Source organism: Plectropomus leopardus, chromosome 18 (genome assembly GCF_026936395.1).
Source record: "Plectropomus leopardus strain MGB_pleo_1.0 chromosome 18, ASM2693639v1, whole genome shotgun sequence".
Classification (NCBI taxonomy): Eukaryota; Metazoa; Chordata; class Actinopteri; order Perciformes; family Serranidae; genus Plectropomus; species Plectropomus leopardus.
Window position 1 is genome coordinate 15,078,713 of NC_142193.1, and position 21,121 is coordinate 15,099,833.

At 41.2% G+C, this 21,121-nt stretch overlaps 1 protein-coding gene across 2 annotated transcripts; it reads left to right on the forward strand.

The window, feature by feature from the left end:
• Positions 1-226: 226 nt before the first annotated feature.
• pmp22a (peripheral myelin protein 22a) lies at positions 227-19,960 on the forward strand. 2 transcript variants are annotated; one of them, XM_088091085.1, is made up of 5 exons: positions 227-366; positions 17,770-17,866; positions 18,393-18,486; positions 18,592-18,732; positions 18,843-19,960. In XM_088091085.1, the coding sequence occupies exons 2-5, from the start codon at positions 17,789-17,791 to the stop codon at positions 19,001-19,003; spliced, it is 474 nt and encodes a 157-aa protein (XP_087947211.1). In that variant the 5' UTR covers positions 227-366; positions 17,770-17,788; the 3' UTR covers positions 19,004-19,960. The 2 variants fall into 2 exon arrangements, with proteins under 2 accessions (XP_087947211.1, XP_087947210.1); XM_088091084.1 differs by lacking the exon at positions 227-366 and adding an exon at positions 16,874-17,019.
• The last annotated feature ends 1,161 nt before the right edge of the window (positions 19,961-21,121 follow it).

Genomic DNA, 21,121 nt, shown 5'->3' on the forward strand with positions numbered 1-21,121 from the left:
TGCCAAACAAACTGTAAGACAGTCTTACTATGTGGAAATCAATGTTTTCCCTCTGTGTCCTCAAAGACAGGCTGAGGTTTTCCTCCAGGAGTGCAAGACACAGCACTACGGATATTGGTGTTAACAGGAGCAGCGAACATAAACATTCCAGTACCCGGTGTTGACCTCTTGACCTCTAAACCCTGGAACTGCAGGGCCGGCAGCAGAAGACCACACACACATGATGGGAGGGGGAGCGGGGAGGACGTGGAATGTCTCCGGTGTCCTTGCCTTGAAGAGCTTAAGATGCCTGTGCTGAAGACTGTGAAAAATTAGCCCATCCTCTCCTAACATCAGCAGTGTTTCCCCGCTCTGGGATTGTTGCAGGTATGTCAGAATGTGAGTATGGCTTTTTCAGATGGAAAAGTTATTCCGAAGGAAACACAGCTCTTGCTTCTCTCCCCACAGTTGTTGAGCAACAAGCACTTTCCTTTATGAATCTGGGGATTGTGTCATAGCCTCTTTGGCTATGACACAATCCCTTCAGCGTTAAAATGTGTTTTTCCATCTCGCAGAACCACAATTGCCAAATCTGCAGTCAGCTCAGCAGACCGAAACCATGTATTCAAACAAAGTTTTATTGTGTTTTTTTGCTACGAGTGAACAAACAAACAGCAAAACAAGTTTTTCTTTCAAAGTAATGATTTCAGAAAGTACCCGTCAATCATAAACTCAACCTCGACCATGATTCTGCATCGAGCTTGTAAAGTTAAAACCGGAACACAGAGGACTCATTTTTGCCATAAGCTTTAAAACAATGAATCATCCCTTCATTTTCCATTCTTTCTGTGTGTCTGCGTGCTGCTCTGGTAACCCTGTCTCACTCTGCTGAAGAGACGAGCGGGTCCTGCAGCCATGTGCGTCCCCAGGAGGTCTGGCCTGGCCTGCACTCAGCCATGACCACATAGGATGGGGCTGGGGGCTCTTCTGCTCTCTACCCCCTCAAGTCTGCCAGAGGCCGCATCCCTTCCAAGGCCTGTCCACAGCTGGCTGACACTGAAGGAAGGCGAGCACGCTACATACCCCCGCATATGCACTCCTCCGCACTCCCACACCTTTAGGCTGAAATGTAAACTTTCACATACAAAGTTTGAAGTGATTATTGATGAAAATATAGTTAATTTTTAAACATTAAAATCCTTAGCTTTAGAGTTTAAAGGGATAGTTCAGATATTTTTGAAGCAGGTTGTACTTATCAGTGGACCCCCCTGCAATAGAGGTTAGTCAACATACCCCCAGTTTGAAGAAGCAGGCTGGAGTCTGAGATGGAAGCTAAGCAATCTACTGCTGTGGGTGGGGGTCAGTAACAAGATTCCAGATTCAATTTTATTGTCATTTCACTGCATATTCGCATACACAAAATTAAACGAAATGCCGTTCCTTTATAGCTCAGTGCAGTGCATTTGAGTTCTGTGCAAAAAACAGATTTTAGCAATATAGAAACAAACAACATTATCAGTTTAATTGTGCACTATATTGAGAGTAATTTTATTGCTGTGACTTTCCGTCAAGCAGCCCATAACAGCTTCAGTTCAACATCTATGCTCTCATTAAAGCCGTGAGACTCCATTGACAAAAGCAGCAATTTTAGCATGCTGCACCGGGGAGATTCTGGTACTGCTCATTCAGTCAGGTAGTTATTTTTTGTCGTTGTTTGACTTTGGTGAATCCAAACTAACCCTTTTAAATGTCAAAGTCACATAATAACACAAACTAGATAATAGTTCATGGCATTAGTAGACCAGCAGCTCCTGTGTTCAGCAACGTTTAATCACTGTTTTTCTCAATGAAGTCTGGCTTAGAAGAGAGCAATACCGGCTTCATTTTCCTATTAGAAATCACTGCCTGACATCTTGGTAAAAAAGTGGAAATATTCTATATTTAATGTACACTTAAAGTGATAGTGGTTTTTTTTTGTAGGTGGGACTTTTTTTGGTGGCTAGCTTTTTGCTGCACTCTTCACAGAAGTACATTTCGCAGCTTCCATGTTGGACTCCAGCCTGCTTCTCCAAACTGGGGGCGTGCTGACTGACATATACTGTTTGTAATACTGTCTATGGATAAGAACCCCATACAACCCCACTTCAAAAAATCTGAACTATCCCTTTAATGAATGTCCACACAACAATAGAAAAAACTACTTGCTATCAGTGAATGCATCTCATTGGTGGGAACAGTCAATTTAGCAAACCCAGGACGGATAAAAAGAGGCTTTAGATGTTGATCACACAGTGAGGCTTCGTCCTTGCCAACATAGACTTGGCCCCATTCCAACAGAGGCTGTCTGTCCATACAATACCCTCCTTGTTTAAGAGATACTGCATGCCCACTGTGGAGAGAAATACTCCAAAGCTGACCAGGAAGTGAGGGATCACAAAGGGTCACTTCCCATAGGCCAGCTTTAAACTTTGACCTTCCAGTCCTTCTTCAACTTAATCTTCCCTCTCTCCCGACATAATGAGTAATAGCAGTGCCACTCATTCTCTGCAGGGGTGGAAGGAACTGAAGGACAGTCTAACAGATTGATGTCTGACGATAATCATTGTCCAACATTTAATTCATTTGGCTCCTCTATTATTCAGCAAGCTAAAGTTATTTCTTAATATATATCTACCTTGCGTGCCATACATTTCTGAACATGTCTGTTTCTCCAAAATAATTGAACATTTAAACTTCTTTTCACATTTTTAAAAGTACTTTTAATTAAAGTCTACACAAGGATTTATTAGTTGGGAAGTTTGAAGTTTTTTGCACTTAAGGGAGTGACAAAGATACGCAACTCAGAAGCTATGACATCACCTCAAAGGCTATATTAAGGAGTATTTAAACAGCTCCTTACTCGTTTCAGACTTCATGCTTGGTCGGGTGGGATGCTCTGCTGTGTTCAGACCTCTGTAAATTCCTCTGGTAGCTTTAAAACACACAGTGACCAGCACTCACATGGACTAAACCTCAGTGATTTCATAGTGCGCCCACTAATATCAGCTCTGGCCGAGCCAGTCAGACAAACTTTCCATTACAGTCTATCAGTTTCCTGTTTTCATGCAACTTCATGCACAGCCTCCAAAACACTGCAGCAGCTTTAAGGCTCATTCCCTCAAATCTCAATAGCATCATAAATCAGGGAGTGTCAGAAGATAAAAAAACAACACCAGGGTGAAGAGCTCCATGTGGAGAGATGACTTTAAAACACTGTGTACTGGGTGTTGGTCCCGCATTTAACAACTTCGTCATCCAGTTTATTCTCCCCTCCCTCTGGTCATGGTTCCCTCAGGGCTGAGCTGGAGAGGAGAGGGGGAAAAGTCCGGCCGATGCTGGCTCTCTTCATCGTCCCGTCGGCCAGGCTCTGACTCTCCTCCTCCTCCTAGCTGTTCCGACTTTACACAGCCAATCACAGCCAGCAGACCATAAACAGATGTATTGTGAATGTTTGTTTGTCTGTTGGGTTGGGTTTATTTCATTTTCCCTGATTATTCAAAGACTGAATCAGGCTGAATTTATAGTTTGCTTCAATGTAACAATTAAAGACTTGATATTATGAATTCAAAAGCAACTGAACATACTGACTGACGAAGAGGATGACTTGCACAGTGACATGTGAGAGTGATTTTTAAAAACTGAGTTCTAAAAGAAAGTCCAGCATGTAGAAGCTGCAATAATGTGCAAAATATTTACATCTTGCACATATTGCATTCATGTAAGCTTAATGTTGAATAACAGCAAACTGTACAGCAGTGGTAATCACTTCGACAAGAAGCCATCGTCCTGCAGGCATGTGTGCTATAAATTTTGACTCAAATGCTGGATTAAAACCAGTGTCAAAAACAGCACAGCATGATTATTTGATCTCTTAAACAACCTTAACGTTCTCCCATCTGCCATGAGACATTCTTTTTTTTCTTCCTGGGTAGATTTTTGGCTTGAAATTTCAATCTATCTGTGGTGTTTATTTTAAACATAAACACACAGTGTGATGCTTCGCATGTGATGTAGAGGCGTGTCTGGCTTTGAGCTCCGAAGACGCAGCTGAGCGTGAGGCCATCTCCTGGCTTTCCTGTATCAAGACAATTGCCTTTTGGCAGTGTACTTCACATGGTAAAGCCTGGTTAAAGCCCTCTCCACCCTTTCCATCTGTAGCTGCTTACACTGATTGACAGCTCGCTGGGATGCTCAAAGAGGCAGTGAAAGTTGTACCAGATTCATTTCGAGCGGAGCCTCATTCACACCACAGTCTCCAGAAAAACGTCATGTTGACAGCAAAAGCTTTATGGGAATGGGGCGCATATGTGTGTGTTCAGGAATGCAAGAGTCCTTATGTGGGTGTCTGACCAACTTGGTGAGCAATGACGGGGTCGGACAAAACGTGAATCAGAGCAGGACGGAACAAATAGAGAGGGAATGGTTAAGTAATCATCCAAATACGATTTTTTTCTCTATTCTAGTGCTGCATGTTCCAGCTGTGCCTCTGCTTTGGGCCAGTCAGGAAGTGTTGCAAGGGGAGTGTGTGGGGTGGAGGCAGGGTGAGGTCACCGTGCTGTTGGCCCCTGGGATGGGAGGAGAGAGGCGAGAGGAGAGACACTCAGCCCACTGTCACAGCTCTGTCTATTCATTTCTAATCTTATTGTTGACCGAGTCCTTTATCTGCACAATGTGGGACACTCCAGCACTACATCTGGAACGCCGCACAGTGCTGCCATTTCAACACTATCAAACACCCCCCCATCCCCACTCCCACCCCCTTAACATATGTGCCCATACACACAGGCGTGCATAGTGAGAGTGAGTCACCCACAGAACCGTAGGCATGTTTAGAGACCACTGTGTGAGTGCCTGGCCCTGCATGCTTGGGATGCCTTGGGTGTGACCAGGATGGCCTGCAAGTGTGTGTGTGTGTGTGTGTGTGTGTGTTTTGGTCGCTCCAGCTGCCTGTCGTCTGTAGCCTGTCCCATCGCTTCTCACCAGAGGAAGAAAGCCAGCCAGACAGCGACTCGAGCAGACACCACACACACACTGAGGAAAGGCTACTCAATGGAAAGAACTGCTGATAGAATTTGGAATTTCCTGGTCACTTGCAAGTTTCATTGGGGATTAAGTGTTGGTCATTTTCAGGCTTTTACTGTGATGATCTCACAGTGCTCATAAAGTCAAATTCTATAATGAAACCGAAAGAGTTGGCATTTTAGTCACAGAGATACCTGGATTTGATGATGAGAGGTTTTACCGTCACTACAGTTTCAAGATTTCCATGAAGTTTCCAGTCATCCATTGTGCAACAGTTACACTGTAGTTGACTCTGCCGATTCTCATGACTTGGCCAGTACCCTACTCCCTCCTCCCACAAGCATGTGTGTAGTTTTTACAGACTGGAGATCTACAAACCCAACCATGACCTCAGAGAATTAAATATGCTCTTTGGAAAACCCCCACATCCTCCAAAGTGGCATTTTAGGTTGTCAGCTGCATTGTGATTGTACGTGGAGTTTCTGTGTGTGTAAGAGAGAGAGAGCAACACAGAGAGATTGTGGCTGTGATGTTTTCCATGAGCATGCATTTTAAACTAGTGCTTGCTTTTGTTTGTGTAGTCAACACGCTTGTACTTGTAATATTTATACTGTACATTAGTCCAGCAGAGTGGCATTAGGTCTTGCAGCAGCTCAGGTTTTTAACAAGGATGAAGTTGAACTGTAGGCCCACTATTATGAGAGCCCAGGTAATTGTTTTGAAAGGGTAACTTTATAATGGAAAAATATAAAAACAAGCCCTGTTTTCAATTAAGTCTTTCCATCCCACCCCCCCCCACAACTGAAAAAGTGGAGAGTTCACTCCAAGCTGCTATGCTATATTTTCTTCTCTGAGTTCACCACCATATGGCCAAGAACAGGGTTTAATGTATTTTTTCCATTTCATTCTAAACCTCATTTTTTGGTCTTGGATGATGCCTGAGGCCTTACTTTTAGTCATAATTCTTCAAAGCGTTTTGCTTTCAAAAGAAATTGAAAAAATGCTACAAAAAATGTTGAAAATGTATAGACATTGTTTTTCTCTTTGCTTGTTGTTTTTGACCACACCCAACTTTTCTTTTGTCATGAGAGGGTGAAATTCATTACATAGAGCGGAACACATGTTTTGAAACACTCACATGGGTGGGGGAACAGGCTAAGGTCTCATCTGGAATGCATAAAGCATAACAATACATCCCAACGTCTCTCATCGCTTTGGATCACGAGCGAGGTTAGGCTGGGATAGGAGTGGGTGGGATTTGCTATGTCTTAAATCCTGCTGGAGTACTATAGGCTAAAGCTGTAGACTGTATAGATTGTGCTGTTCTTCCTGTGTCCTCCTTCATACATGTGAAAAATATGCACTGTTGGGGGAGGACAGTTTTTTCGTTTGTCTTGCAGTTAGGTTCAAGTGATAATCTGTGAGATCTGTGTTTTATGGGCATTTTGGACACATCTTTCATGATAAGCGGTGACTGCGATTCTGTTTGTGCTCCACATTTTCAAGATATCATCTCACAATCAAACATCGTGGCCGGCACTGTGATATATTTTTTCCTTTTCTTTGATGAGATCTTGGTTTCTGTGGCAACGTACTTTTGTGTTTGTGCTCAGTTATGGTGGTTATCACTGTTTGCAGCAGCTACCCAACTGTTTTTCAATATATTCCAGTCTAATTAAGTTTTGTAAACCACTTCCTACTGTGCTGAGAAGTTTTTATTCTTGGGAAAACCCACCTGACACACTTTGCTTTCATGAGCCTTCACTAACTTATCACAATGACTTTATAAAAATCATAAAAAGAAAGGCACAATATTGTGACCCTAGTTGTGTTACCACAGGTGGAGCCCTCTTCTGTATGAGATAACACATGAGTAGCCTAAGAGTCATGCTAACAGCTTGGTGAAGTTGCACTTGGCACAGTGGTGCTTTGAGCTAAATGTTAATGTAAGCATGCTAACATGCTAATGCCACAGTCACTGTTTTAGTTCATTATGCGAACATGCCGCAATTTGCTAATTAGCACTAAATGCAAGGTAAAGCTGAGGCTAGTGGGAACCTGACCTCACCTGGGTGCTTTGCTGACGAATGTCCCAAACATAACAAAATAAGAGAAAAGTAAGAAAATACAGACAGAGTGTGAGGTCTCTGCCAGACACTAGTAGTGGGTCAAAGTGATGACTGAGAGGGATTAGTTTTGCGTAAGTATATACATTATGGCTTTTACAGAGACTAGTTGAATAGATCTTGGTGTTAGGGAAATGTAGTCAGAGCCGTAATAACAAAATGGTAATGTATTTGTAGGTGTTTTCAAGGGTGTGTTCTGTGCTGGTGTTGATTTATAACACGTGCCGGTGCATCTCTGTGTTGGCCAGAATTTATCAGTCCATCCTCACCTCCTCCTCCTCCTCCTCCACTCCTCCATTCCTCCACTGAGAGGAGCTGTCAGTGGGTTCTGTGCAGATCATGTGTTAGTGTCTGCTTGGGCTGCAGTTCAGACCGATGCCGTCCAATGAGCACACACAACACAGATTCTCTGCTCCAAGCCAGGCTTTACGGCACAGCCACAGTTTCCCTTGGCCAGGCCACTAGACAGTCACTAGGGTAGCCATCACTGTTTATGTGTATCACCACATTCCCCAAAGGCAACCGAGTTTGACCAGCCATGTACTTCCTCAAAAGCCGACATGAAACCAAAACATTGTGAGTATTGTGGATTCCATTATCACATTTGGTTTCATGTATCAACAGCCAGATGACTCACAACTTAAGATGTGAGATCAAGAATGAGATAAAACTAAGGCTTGTCCAGCAGCATATTTCACCCACAGAATGATCATTTGTTTATAAGTTACTCAACCCGTGCTATGTTGAATATGTGAAGAAAAGGCCTTTTTCTCGTATGCCTCTATGGTGAATAAGAAATCCCGAAACAGAGAAAATTCTTAAATGAACTGGATTAAAAGGGATTACCAATAACAACAGCAAAACTATATCAAAATACCCATTTACAAACCCGTATATAACTTGAGCAGAGTTCAAATGCAAGTGCTTGTCAGGCACTTTTAAATGAATGTTTTGATATAGTTTTGTTGTTGAATTTACACTTTTTTGATTCTTCATTCGTTATAGAGACATGCAAGAAAAACTTTTTCTTCACAAATTTAAGGAAATGTACACAAGTAATTGATATACAAATTATACGAGGTGTGGACTTGAGTCATAAATTGGATGACTTAATGACTGACATGAAAAAAACAAAAAAGGATTCTACTTAGACTTTAACACCTAGAATTTGTGACTTCACGTCAAAAATCCTTGATTCCTTCACTTAATTTCAAGAACTAAAAAGTACATTATTCAAAAAAATCAGGAGTCAGTTTATTCCCTTAATTTCCTGAATCATCTAACACCTTTCAGTTTGAACAAGTCAACACTTAATTCCCCAGATTCAGTTTGTTTGAACAAATCCAATGGCATCCAATGATGCATTGATTAAAAAAAAAAAAACTAAACTAAACTAAACTGAAAACAACTGAATTGCTGTATGCAATACATGCAGGTCAAAAACTGAAGATGGAAGCACAACATACTTTCAACAAACTTGCTTTAACATGAATACAAGTTTTAATAGCATTCATGTGTTTTTTAAAATGTAATCTATGACTGTTGTGACATTTACTGAAGCGTACATTATGACTTATTTACAACCCATAACTCAAAGCTTAGGATATGGGACTTGACTTGGGACTTGAGTGCAAAGACTTGAGACTTACTTGTGACTTACATAACAATGATTTGGTCCCACCTCCGCAAATTATCATTTTAGGGGTGAATTATCTATCTCTTAAAGGGTCATCGTCTTCTTTTTTTTGCCTCCTTTCTTTTACTCAAAGAAACTGCTACCCCTTTACTAGCTGTCTTAAAGCTAAAAATCTGTTGACTCACCTCCCAGCTGTTTTACACAGACTTAATAATAGTCACTGCCTTGGTGTAACAACCTCCTGATGACCTCAGGGTGCCAGAGCTGCACTCTCTAGTGCTAATCATATAAACACATCTTGCCTCAGAGAGCAAATGAGCACAGTGTTAGGTGTTTACATTGGCCTATCATGACCTTTGACACCAGTTCAGCACTGTATATCACTTATACAACATATAAATGCCTTAGTTGATGCAATTTGCAGGCAGTTAGAATAAACTCTTTATTCTGCCGTTCTAGAAAAGCTACAAAGTACTGGCAAAACTTTAGGGAAAAAAAATCCCTGGCATGCACCTTTCTTTACATAAAGTTGAAATTGGCAGCCTGTAAAGGAAGTGCTGCACTGTTAGCTGTCAAAGGAGCACAGATACACTGCTAGGAAAAGATAGCACAGAAGCAGGAGTGAGAGCACCACTGATAACAAGAGGACAAGAATTATTTTCTTCTCAGGGAGTTGAAGGGGAGTTTTAGCTGCGGATCAGTAAATGAATCATATGACCACGAGTGTTTATTCAGACATTTTTGATTGGAATTAAAAATAACTAGCATGGAGTGTGTCTGATGCAGCTTAGATATTTATCCCCAGATAACAGAACAGTGAGAACTGTGTAGAAACGAGAGCAAAGCAATTCAAATCGAATTCTTTCATAGCTTTTATTGCTTCATTCCAAACCCCTGAGGCCAGTATCACTCTGATTCGAAGCAACAGTTTGTATGCCGGTCTTGCCTGTTGGGATGTGTGTGCTGATGACATCGACTCCAACAGGAAGCCAGGGGCTAATGATTAGCACATGTTTAGGATCACTAGGGTGCCACAATCTGGAGTTCGTCATGCCGTATGTCTCTGATTTATTTGGTTGTTGTTGCTTCACAGGGAGGGACAGGCATATTTCTAAAAGGCTAAGAAACAAAGCCCACTCCCCTCTATAACATCTTGGCCCGCTTTATCTGATTTAGCAAGCAACCAATGGAGATTTTCAGCTCGGTCACGGTCCATTTTGGAGCCTCAGAATTTAAAATGGGAGAGGTAAGACGGAGCATGCATGGCACGGATGCTCTAATGTGATCCTGCTTTACACTTGCACACAGACCTGCATATTATGTTCCTCTCACACACAGCGAAGAGATTTTGATTGTAGCCTACAGTCTCTCAAAGATAAGCTGCAGACATTACAGTTTGAGGCCTAGAAGCCAGTGAAAGAGTAAGTGTATTTGTGCATGTTTATAGTCCGTGTCAACATGCAGTCTAGTATCAGTCTCACTGTGTGTTAACAGTTTAACATGGCCTTGCTAAGTGTGCAAACCTTTAACATAGGTCTGGGTCTGAAGGACTCCTCTCCACCTCCTCCTGCATGGTCTGTGGGATGTTATCTGATAGTCACTAAGTGGTGAAACACAAACACTAAGAGCAGCAACAGTGAGGCCAGTTCAGCCAGGCGGCATAGGGAAAGAGCTGTACACATCCTGGAAAGCAGAGAAAGCATCTGCAAGAGGAATGTCGCTGTCTGTGTCTGTTTCAAAGTGATGCATTTGACACTGCGTTTTTGATCAAACCAGGCCACGATGCAAACAGGCCAAACTAGCACACACTATAAGAAAAGTTCTGTCAGCAGCTATGCATTGAGTATTTCCCATCATTTTTCAGCTGCAATGATTCAGAGATGTCCAGTGAGATATCTTTTTTTTTTTTTTTTTGACACAGGCGTTGTCAGCTACTCCTGATGACATTTAACCAGACTGACTTCAGAGTTTTAGTGTTTCCTCTTGTTTTGGCAGCGACTTCCATAGGTGAAGCAGCACTGAGGCGTTCCATCATTCCTTCATATTCCCACAAGTAAAATTGACTGTCCAGCTGTCCCACTAAGACGTACTCCAAGCAGCCAAGCCAAGGTCGTGTCCAAAAACCAAAACCTAATCCCTAATTGTCTTTCCCTTCCCTCAGTCCTGTGTTTGCTATTGGAGCTGGGGCTGTCCAAAAGAGTGGCCTCTCCTGCAGCCTGGTGCTGTATACTAGGGTTGGGCTTAAACTGAGGCTGACTCATTCTGTCACACAACGGCGGACTATTCCAGTAATACGCCTTAACTGTAACACAAGTCTTGACTTGACTTTTGATATGAGCACTAGAGTCAACAACTTATTAACTTGACATAATTTGCACTGATACCAAAAAGAAAAGTGAAAGTTAGCACTCACCATGACTCTCAGCCCTGTAGCATTTAGAGTGACATGGAATATGAAACAATAGGTATGTTTTCTTCAGTGTAATCACCTAAAAATAAGAATAGTTGAGTTACCTTAGCCATTTATATTGACATAGAAAGCAGGTCCACGACCACGAAGCCCACCATGTTAACATGCTATGTTTCTTAAGTAGCCCAAAATGGACAAACGCCTGCCATAGGTAAGGCCATTCCCATCGACCACAGCAGTGAACAGACCCTCCATGAAAAGCTGGAAGTGTCGGAAAAATACCATTTTTTTTTTTAAACATGAAACATTGTTATTCAGTGTAAGCACTACTTAACCAGCAGATCTGTTTGATTTGGAGAGGAAGAGACCTCTGTGGATTATTTGGCTCCCAGTAAAAACCTTCATTGTATGAGATTTTCATGGTATGATAACCATCTCAGAAAATATTGTAGTTTCACAGTATTACAGAATTACTATTATTATCGATAAGATTGACCTTTAAAAGAATGAAAATAGAAGGGTTAGATTTGGTTTAACAAATGTTTAATTACTATAACTAAAACCTGAAGTATGTTTTAAAAGTTCCACTTTGAAAGTAACTTAAAAAAGGTGAGATTTTCCATCCAGGAGCCCCCCCCCAAATATTGTAGATAAACAAATTTACATGGATAATAACCATCAACCTTTATATCAGGGTATAAATTAAAATCAGTAAATCTTTGCATCCCTAATATATTTTGAAGAGGAAGTGACCTCTGTGACTAACCCTAACCCTAACCCTAACCCTAGGCTTTTTGCCCTTATTCGGACAGGACAGATTAAGTGTGGGAGAGGGAGAGAGAGGGGATGACATGCAGCAAAGGGCCAAGGCCAGAATCGAACCTGCGGCCGCTGCAGCAAGGACTCAGTTTTAATTAACTGGTCTGTTTGTTTTGGAGAAAAATAGACCTTTGCGGATAATTCTGTAAAAACCTCCTGAACAACCAACTCTGAAGGAATCCTAACCATAAGTTCATGCTTGCCACAAGTTTCAGCTGGCTGTTATTTGCAATACTCACCACTAGATGCTACCAGATCCAACATACTGCTCCTTTGACACTGAAGTCCAATCCATAAATACTGGTGTACTTAAAGATAGTGGTTAAAATTATAGTAACCATAACAGACCAAAAACAAAAAAGACTATATTATCATGGTTAGAAAAGAAGATTCATGTTCAAAAAAAGTTATCCACACTGTGAATTCATTTTCTTCTTTTCTATGATTTCCTATTAAAAACAGACTTTCCTAATAAAGTCACAGCCCAATGTTTCATAGCATTAGAATTTGTATTTTCATTAAACAGCAGTGAAATCCCAGTGACGCCCCTGCGGTTCCGTTTTGGATCAGCTGTTTTGCTCGAGGTACTCCTCTAAACAGAACAGTAGCTCTATTGCAAAAATCCATTTAGAAAAACAAAAACAGAAACAGAAAACAGAAAATTCCCCACAAACTTTGTTTTTTTACATTCCAAATAACCAACTCTCCAAGATAGCTCACCTGGTGGAATTCCTCAATGAAGCAGGGCGTGTCGGTTTTAGATTACATCTGCAGCTTCACCACAATGGCTGTGACTATAGTTACTGGTTGGTGAGCTGCTCCTGCCTGTTTGCTTTGTAATCCCACACTTTCAAAGGAAGAAAAAAGAGGAGCTGTGTGTTTTCATTTAATGGGTTTGGGGGTCAATGGTTTTGGATGGGTTCCAGTGCTATCAGCCATATAAGAAAGAGCATAACTCTTCAGGGTTATGGTTGAGCTATCACTGACACCACAAAGTAATCAGTCAAAGGGATTGGTGTTTAAAAAGCACACAAAGTGAGAACGTGAGAAAAACTATAAACTCACATATCTCTTAGAAAGTCCTCAAAAAAATGGGGACTTTCTGGCAGTGGTTGTGTGTCATACTGAAATAATTATCACAAAAAATTCGAGCAAAAACTGAATGAAAGATTCATTGAAAAGGCAACATGTGCATGTTTTTATTAAATATCCAACTGCTGTGTAATGATAAGATGAGTGCAATCTCCCAGTTTATTAAATCAAATAAAGCTGCAGAAAAGAATGGGTGGGGCACCTTTTTGCTCACTGCAGTGAAGCATCATTTACTGAGGAATGTATCACAAACGCTGTATTATGAGAGCTCCCAGTGACAGAAACAGAGTAGCTTTATCATTTTAAATTTACTGTTATTCTTTAAAAGGATTTCTACACCCCAACAGAAAGAAGTACACCAAACAAAAATTGAAATGCAACACTTTTGTTTTTGCTCCCACTTTTCACAGGTTTAAGTTAAAGATCTGAGACTTTTTTTATGCACTCAATAGATATGTTTCTCTCAAATTTTGGTCACTAATTTGATCAAATCTGTGTCCATGGGTACTTTTCCTTCCAAAATAATCTATCCATATTGGCATGCTGACTGCAGGCATGTCCAGATCTGTTGTCCATGAACTGATTGTGATCATCACACATTGCACCGTTGCAGTAGACGTCTGCATTTATATATTACGCTCTATGTCCTCTATGTCCTCTGTATGTATCTGTGCTCCTTCTGTGTCTGCTATTTACATTCTGGGATGCTGCTACTATGCTGTAAACACAAGCACATTTAGGGATTATGCTGCACATGGTTATGTTTGGGCAACACAAGTACATGATGACCAATGTTGGGATGTCAGCAAATGCTGTCAGGGATGGTTAGGATTAGACAGCATGGGATGGTTAGGATTAGGGGAAGGAGGCAGTAGTAATAAAAAATCCATCACATTCAAAGGGGAAGTGAACACTGGACTCCCCCATGAAAGTCCAGGGTTTGTTGGACCCATTCACCCCCCCGCCTACTCTAGAGGTGCCCTTGTGCTCCTTATATTACATCGTTACTGGCAGCTTTGCAGTCTGCTGCCATCCTGGCACATATCATGCAGTAACGACACGTTCTTAATTGATGCCGGCCATTGGTGTGTCATGTGGACGCAGCAGGTGCCGTCTGGCCATCCCCCAGTGTATGATAACACCAAAACTGGCTGCATTCTCAGCTGACGCTGTCCAGTGGTTTATCGTGCAGATGCGAAAGGTGGCCTTTGGCATAAGGATCTTATGCAGCACTGTAAAAGCTACAGTTATTGACGACATTTGAATGAAAATGGGCTGGATGTGGCAGTCCTGAGCTGGTGTGGCTGGCTGTACTGCCAAATTCTAGGAAACTGCATTGTAGAAGGCTTATGATAGTAAAATTAATGTTTAATTCTCATGGAATAGCTCTGTTGAACATTCCTGCAGTCAGCATGCAATTGCATACTCCCTCAAAACTTGAACACAAGATTTTAAAATATTAAATATGTTAAGTCTGTCAAGTATGAAAAAAGTGGTAGCAAAAAAAAAGTGTTGTGTTGAAATTTTTCTTCAGTATTGATTTGCCTCTTTACTTTTCTGCTTTGTCCACTTTGTCAGTAATAGTGCAGGATTGTGTGTGAATACTACTCTGATTAGAGAGGTGTGTTAGCCCACTGTGTCATTTATAGTCTCTGCTCACACACCTGCTCCAGCTGGGCAGCCAGGTTTGACTTCTCACCCTGCTGCCGGTGCTGGCGCTGCCTTCAACCTGACCACTGCACCAATTACATCTTCATAAACAGCATCACGTCCAGCTGAGCGGTTGGGCCGATTTTCAAGGAGCTCTCTCTCTCTCTCTGCCCCCTCCAGCTCTGCCCAGGCTCACGGTGCTGCCTCACCCGGCATCCCACAGTTCCTCCCCTTGCGTGTTTACAAACACAGACCACAGGAATCCACCTGATGAGCCAAAAATGGCAAGGGAGAGCAGAGGGAGAGAGGCACGAGCTGTTCTCTGTGACTGCAGCTGATCACAATCACATATGGGGCTTGGGTGGTTTCAACACAGTAAATGTGTGCTTTTGTCACTGTTGTCATTTGCGTTCTGGTTTGGTTTACAACTTTGTCGCTTGTGAGGAAATGGCCTGAGACCACGGTGTAATGAGGGATGGAGAGTCAAGGCGGGGGATGCAGTGGGGCGATCTTTGTCACTCATCCTTGAATCATGTGTGTGTGGAGATCCATGCCCGCCTCCATTAATTTAGCATGACTGAAACATTGCACTGTGGTAACTCCCTTTGGCACTGGACAAACTCTCCCTCCACACTGAAGACGCAGGAGTAAACACGAGGCCTGCTTCACACACACAGGCATTCTGGGCATACCGCGGGGCCTCCTGAGGGCTGGTGTGTTCACATGCAAGCGCACACACACCCGCACACCATCTGGACAGAGCACTGCTGGACGCTTGCTTTATGGAGCTCAGTGTGCACATATAAGTTGAGCCAATCAGTAAGGCTGTCCAGCCACCTTTAACCATCTCGAACAAGGTCATCAGGAGTCATCCTGACTGTCCTGACAGCTTGTTAGATTGTTAGGATATCAAGTGTGGCCTGAAGGTAAAACATAAACAGAGATGTATTGTGCTGTATGTGAGGAGTGAACACTTTGGGAGTCAGGATCGAGCTTTTGACAGGAAACAAGAACTACAAAATAGAAATGCACTAATACCCAGAAGGGTGGGTGGGGGGGCGTACATATCGAACAGTGAAAACATAGATACGTTTTTGGCGCTGTACATTTCATACGAACTCTACCCTAACCTTTTGACCTTTTTCTTGTTTTGTTTTCTTCCCTTCTCCTTTTGGTTTTCCCGGCTTTCTTCTACGAATTTACGTTGTTCAATTTCCGGATCAAATCCTGCACTGGGACTATGGAGCATGCACAGAACGCCTAGGCCATTTCAGGACCAAGTGAGGCATATAAATGAAAGAGTAAATTGACCCCCAGCTGCATTATCTAGGTGTTTTAGTTTGACACAGAGAGATTTGACTTAATATGATTCCAGTCAGACTGACATGTTTACATGTATTTTAAAAGTCAATTTTTAGTCGGACTAACACAATAATTTAGCTTTTTCTAACATCATGTAAATGTACAAATGAACTGTTCAAATTACATGTAAAGAATAAAAATCCATGACATATGTACTTAAAGAAATATGTCAGTTCTGGAAAGATGGTCTTGTCACTAAACTGGTCTGTCTATGCAGCAGAAAGACGCCAATGCTTCCATTTTATCTTTTTTTTTTAAACAAAGTTTAGCTTCTTACAATGTATATAAAGTAATGGCACATGTTAATTAGAAATAAAAATTGCAAACACAACAAAAAACCCAAAACTTCATACCAGGCTTTTTGACGCCCCTCCACCATTTGGGTAATTAGTCCTGCTCCCCCCTTCCTCAAAGTACAACGCCCCTGCTGATAACACACAAATCATAAAATAACTGAGTATTATACACACAACATGCCCTCTTTGGAATTTGACTGCTTGTCATGATGATATTTCATTACTAGGAGTAAAATAATGGATGTTTTTAAACAGTCGAACTTGCATTTTTAAGGCTTTGCGGTTTGCACAATAATAGCATAGGATTCTCCATACAATCCTGTGGACTTCAGAACAATCCCGATGATAGGCTAAACCACGAGAAGAAGGGAAAAAAAGAAAAGTTTTTAGGACGGGCCTCTGGTGACGTGCAGGGCCTGCAGGGCGGTGTTTCTCAGGCGGAGAAAGAGTCAGACTGGGGTGTGTGAGCCACATCTGGAATAGTAGCCACAGAGAAAGAAAGTCGAGAGAAGCTCGCTGATACTTTCCTTAAACTCCTCTCTTCAGCACTCCCTTTTCCAAGGAAACTTCTTTGCTTTGCCTTTTTTTTGTAAGTTGGATTAATGTGTTGGAGTTTCTTTTGTTTCATGCAGTGTTTTTTTTTCGTTGACTTTTTTTCCACTCATACAACAGGACTTCACCTTTGGACTTTAAATCGATTTTGGATTTACTTATGTGACGCGAAAATGCACTTTTGGCGCAAATGTGGCTGCTTTACGCGACTCACGCGCTCTTGTACCACCGTTATAGACGTAGATACTTGAACTAAAGCTGTAACGTTTGACGCTCGCGCATGGCGGCACTACGCTGGAATGTTTTTCCACGCAGATGGGTTGAGTTTGTTTTCCAGCAGCATGCATTGATTAGACGTGAATCAGCCTTTTTTTTCTTGACTCGCATCTAACTCATTTATTCCCCTCTCGAGCTCTTTCATTTATTATGCAAACATGCATAGCTGTAATTAATGACTTGTAATTAAATCATGTGGACTTATAAAAATGGACAAAACAAGTTCAGTGTGGTGAAAACAACTTCGGATTCGTTTGCGTAATTCCGACCTGACTTTACACTCAACATTTGCCATTTTAGCCGCCGTCGAGAAGAAATTATAGTCCCTTCCTTCTTTTTTTCTACGTTTGAGTGTAAGGTGATACTTTCACATTGAGGTAAACATTGCGGTTGGTGCAGAAGTGAGGAAATGGCGCCACCTGGCGTCAAAATGCGGTGCACTACCAACAGGGCTTTTGCAGGGATAGTAAATTCACGTGGACTGATTTTTTGTCTCATGTATTCCTCTAGATTTACTTGAAAAAACACCATGCTGCTCATCCTGCTCGGAGTGCTTCTTTTGCACCTCATCATCCTCATTCTTCTCATCGTGTCTACGGCAGCTAGCGTAAGTTATTCTGTTACATTTTATTCAATTAATTTTCAAATTGTCTTGGGGACTCCCCCGCCCACAAAAAAATAGACCAGGGCGTTGAGTGAAAGTGATAGCTCGGGCTCTAGTTGGTTTATAATGATGAGCATTAACTATTGTAAGTGTCAGGGCCAGCAGAAATACTTTTTCAGCTCTGGTAACCATGCATGAACACCCTTAAAGCAGGAAATGAAAGCCTTACTTGAGGGGAATTTATAAAATGTAGGAAAATATTTAGATTCAGTTATATGGTATTTGATATCTGAGCAAGTGTGTGTGAATGTAGGTAGATGCGTGTGTGTATGTATTGTTTTTTCTTTTTCAAACTGTTGTATACCTGCTATATATTGGTTTGATATGTTTTCATAACATAAGAAAATGACAGTAAATAGCCTGTATTGGGTGGGTCATTATAAGTTTTGGGTAATGTAGTCCTGTGGGCTCATTTGTGCTGTGGATGCTGAAGTGTATCTAAAAGTGTCTGTGTTGTTGTGTTTACCAGGCCTGGTCTGTAGGTGGGGATAGGAGCACAGATCTATGGTACAGTTGCATGACAACTAATGGAGGCTACCACTGCAAGCCAGCCAGCAGTGACGGTTTGTTAACATTGCTGGAGAAAAATAAATAAATCATGTATTGTGCCTTCATTGGAAAACAAAACGGGTTTGAATTAATGCGCTTCATCTCTATTTGTCTTTCAGACTGGATCCAGGCAGTACAAGCCCTCATGATCCTCTCCCTGCTCTTCTGCTTCTTCTCCCTCATCGCATTCGTGTTCCAGCTCTTCAAACTGGTCAAGGGCGGACGCTTCTTCTTCACCGCCATCTTCCAGATCTTGGCCAGTGAGTATGACTTCATCACATGCTGAAGGGTCACACCCTGAGCAGATTTGGGTGGAGTCATGAGATCATCTGCTTTCAGATCCTTCTCATCTCTCCTTTTCTTCTCCTAGGTGTGTTTGTGATGTGCGCAGCGATTATCTACACTGTGATGAGTCCAGATGATGGAACCGGCAGCACACAGTTCGGCTATGCCTATGTGCTGGCCTGGGTGGCTTTCCCTCTGTGTCTCATCAGCGGCCTCATTTATATTGTCCTGAGAAAGAAGGAATGAGAGGAGGAGCAGAGGAGAAAAGAGGAGGGGTAGCTTGGAGACCCCTCACAACAACATCGCACTGTGCCTACTGCCCACAGACCATAGACTGACATCCCAACAGCACAACAAAAGTGCATGTGTCACTAATGACTGTTAACACAAACTGGAGACATTTATCACTGCTGGGTATTCTATATTTGCTGTATTTCAGTTACTAATTATTCCCATCACATGCTGAAAAATATCACACCTGTTTGTTTTGTAAATCTAAACAAAAGCTGAGTGTCACTACACCTGTTTCCAGCGGTGACAGATTGTCTTCAAAATGTGTTTTTAAATGTGTTGGGGACATATTGACTTTTGTTGCATGCTTGCACACACAAATCCATCATGTGTGATAAACAAAGAGGAGTGATCCTGCCTCGCTTCAGTACAAAGATGTACATAGTGTCTGTGGTTTTTAGACATATTTATAACATTTTTACATACATTTTGTACATAGTCTTGTCAAGTTAACATTGTCATGCTCATTTTACGTGATAGAGTTTTTTTGTCTCTCACAAATCATGCAGCTGTGCCAAAGAGATGTCGCTTAAACTGCCAAAGTATCAAGCTTTTTAAAACTGTCTTTGTTTTGTCGACTGTCCATCACTTTGAACCCCGTGCCTTATGTAGAATATCTGTCTTGAAGGAAATGAGAAAATCCTCAGAAATTAATAAAAAATAACAAGAAGTCTTAATCAACTCATGAAGTTTTTTTTCTGAATTATCATTGTACTTGATATGCCAAATATAAAAAAAGTGTTTTTCATTTTGTCATCCATCTAGTTTTGAAAAATGGTGCTTTTTTATCTACTATTCTTGAAATGTATAGCCTTCTTTGTGTTGCAACTGTGTGCTGTGATTAATTTGCTTTGTACAAACCCCAGTTTGCATTTTTGTCAGTATTCTTCAAAATAAACAATTTGAAAAGAATTATTCTTACAGCTATGTGCATAATTGAACTGTTTGCGTGTATACATTTAGCAATGGCACCACACAGACATTTTTTACCTGATATTCCATGTTCAGTGCTTTTAGCTGATTAATAACTGTAGCAATATGCATGCTGAGACAGAAAAATTATTCATGTACTGAGGACACACTCTCTGTTACACACAGCTCCTTGTTGTTCTTGGATTGTACCGCTTGGTAGAGCTGTTATGCATAAAACACTCCCAGACACACACTTTCACCCCAGGGAAACATAGATGTTGGTGAAATATACTGGCACAACATCACCATACTTTGACAATATCAATATAATAACATTATGCTGTATTAGTTAAGGAGAAAGTACAACTCAAACTGTCATGTGCATCATTATTTTTTCACACAGTAGCTTTTAATAAAGGTATTTCGGAGTGGAACAGCTGATGAAATGCCTTTTTATGTACATTTATCCAAAAATGGAAACCAAAACATTTTAAAAATAAAAATAACACCATCTAGCTACAGTCTGAGGACATGGGAATTATTTCAGCAAAAGTATACATCAAAGAATACTACTGCTAATATCATTAAATGTGGTTAAGGAAAATGCAGCTGCATTTCCATGAGAAAAAAAAATGTTTATATTTAGATAAGACCTATTCAGATCCTGGGCTCATACACAATAATGGAAAGCATCTCATAAAAGACAGAGATCTTTCTACATGCCAGACTAGTTTCTACATTTATCTTTTTTTTTTTTTTTTTAACAATATAGACAATATTGGTTACAAAGGCAATACACACTGCATTGTCATCTGCGCTTTACTTACCATCAGCAGGATGATGCCACAATATCTATCAAATTACCTCTGTGTTCAATCTTGTAAAATAATTGGAGATTGAATTTGTAGGGTGCAAGGATGACCAATAGATGTCAGTAGAGGATTAGTTTTTGTGTACTAGTATTTGTTTTAGTCAGTGGTGAAACAAGTTTTCAGATTTTTTACTTGAGTAAAAGTATTATAGCATAAAGATACACTTAGGCCTCAAGCACCTGATTTAAAGGTGATCATTATGCAGAATGGTCCACTTCAGAATAATAAATTAAGATTCAGATTAAGAATACCTTATTGACCTCTGGGGGAGAAACTGGGAGAGGTTACA

What these genes read in the sequence shown, in the direction of transcription:
- pmp22a (XM_088091085.1), top strand. Translation starts at nt 17,789, where the DNA reads ATGCTGCTCATCCTGCTCGGAGTGCTTCTTTTGCACCTCATCATCCTC. An exon ending in TCGTGTCTACGGCAGCTAGC is followed by an intron (nt 17,867 to 18,392) that starts GTAAGTTATTCT and finishes TGTGTTTACCAG; the next exon opens with GCCTGGTCTGTAGGTGGGGA. An exon ending in CATCTTCCAGATCTTGGCCA is followed by an intron (nt 18,733 to 18,842) that starts GTGAGTATGACT and finishes TTCTTCTCCTAG; the next exon opens with GTGTGTTTGTGATGTGCGCA.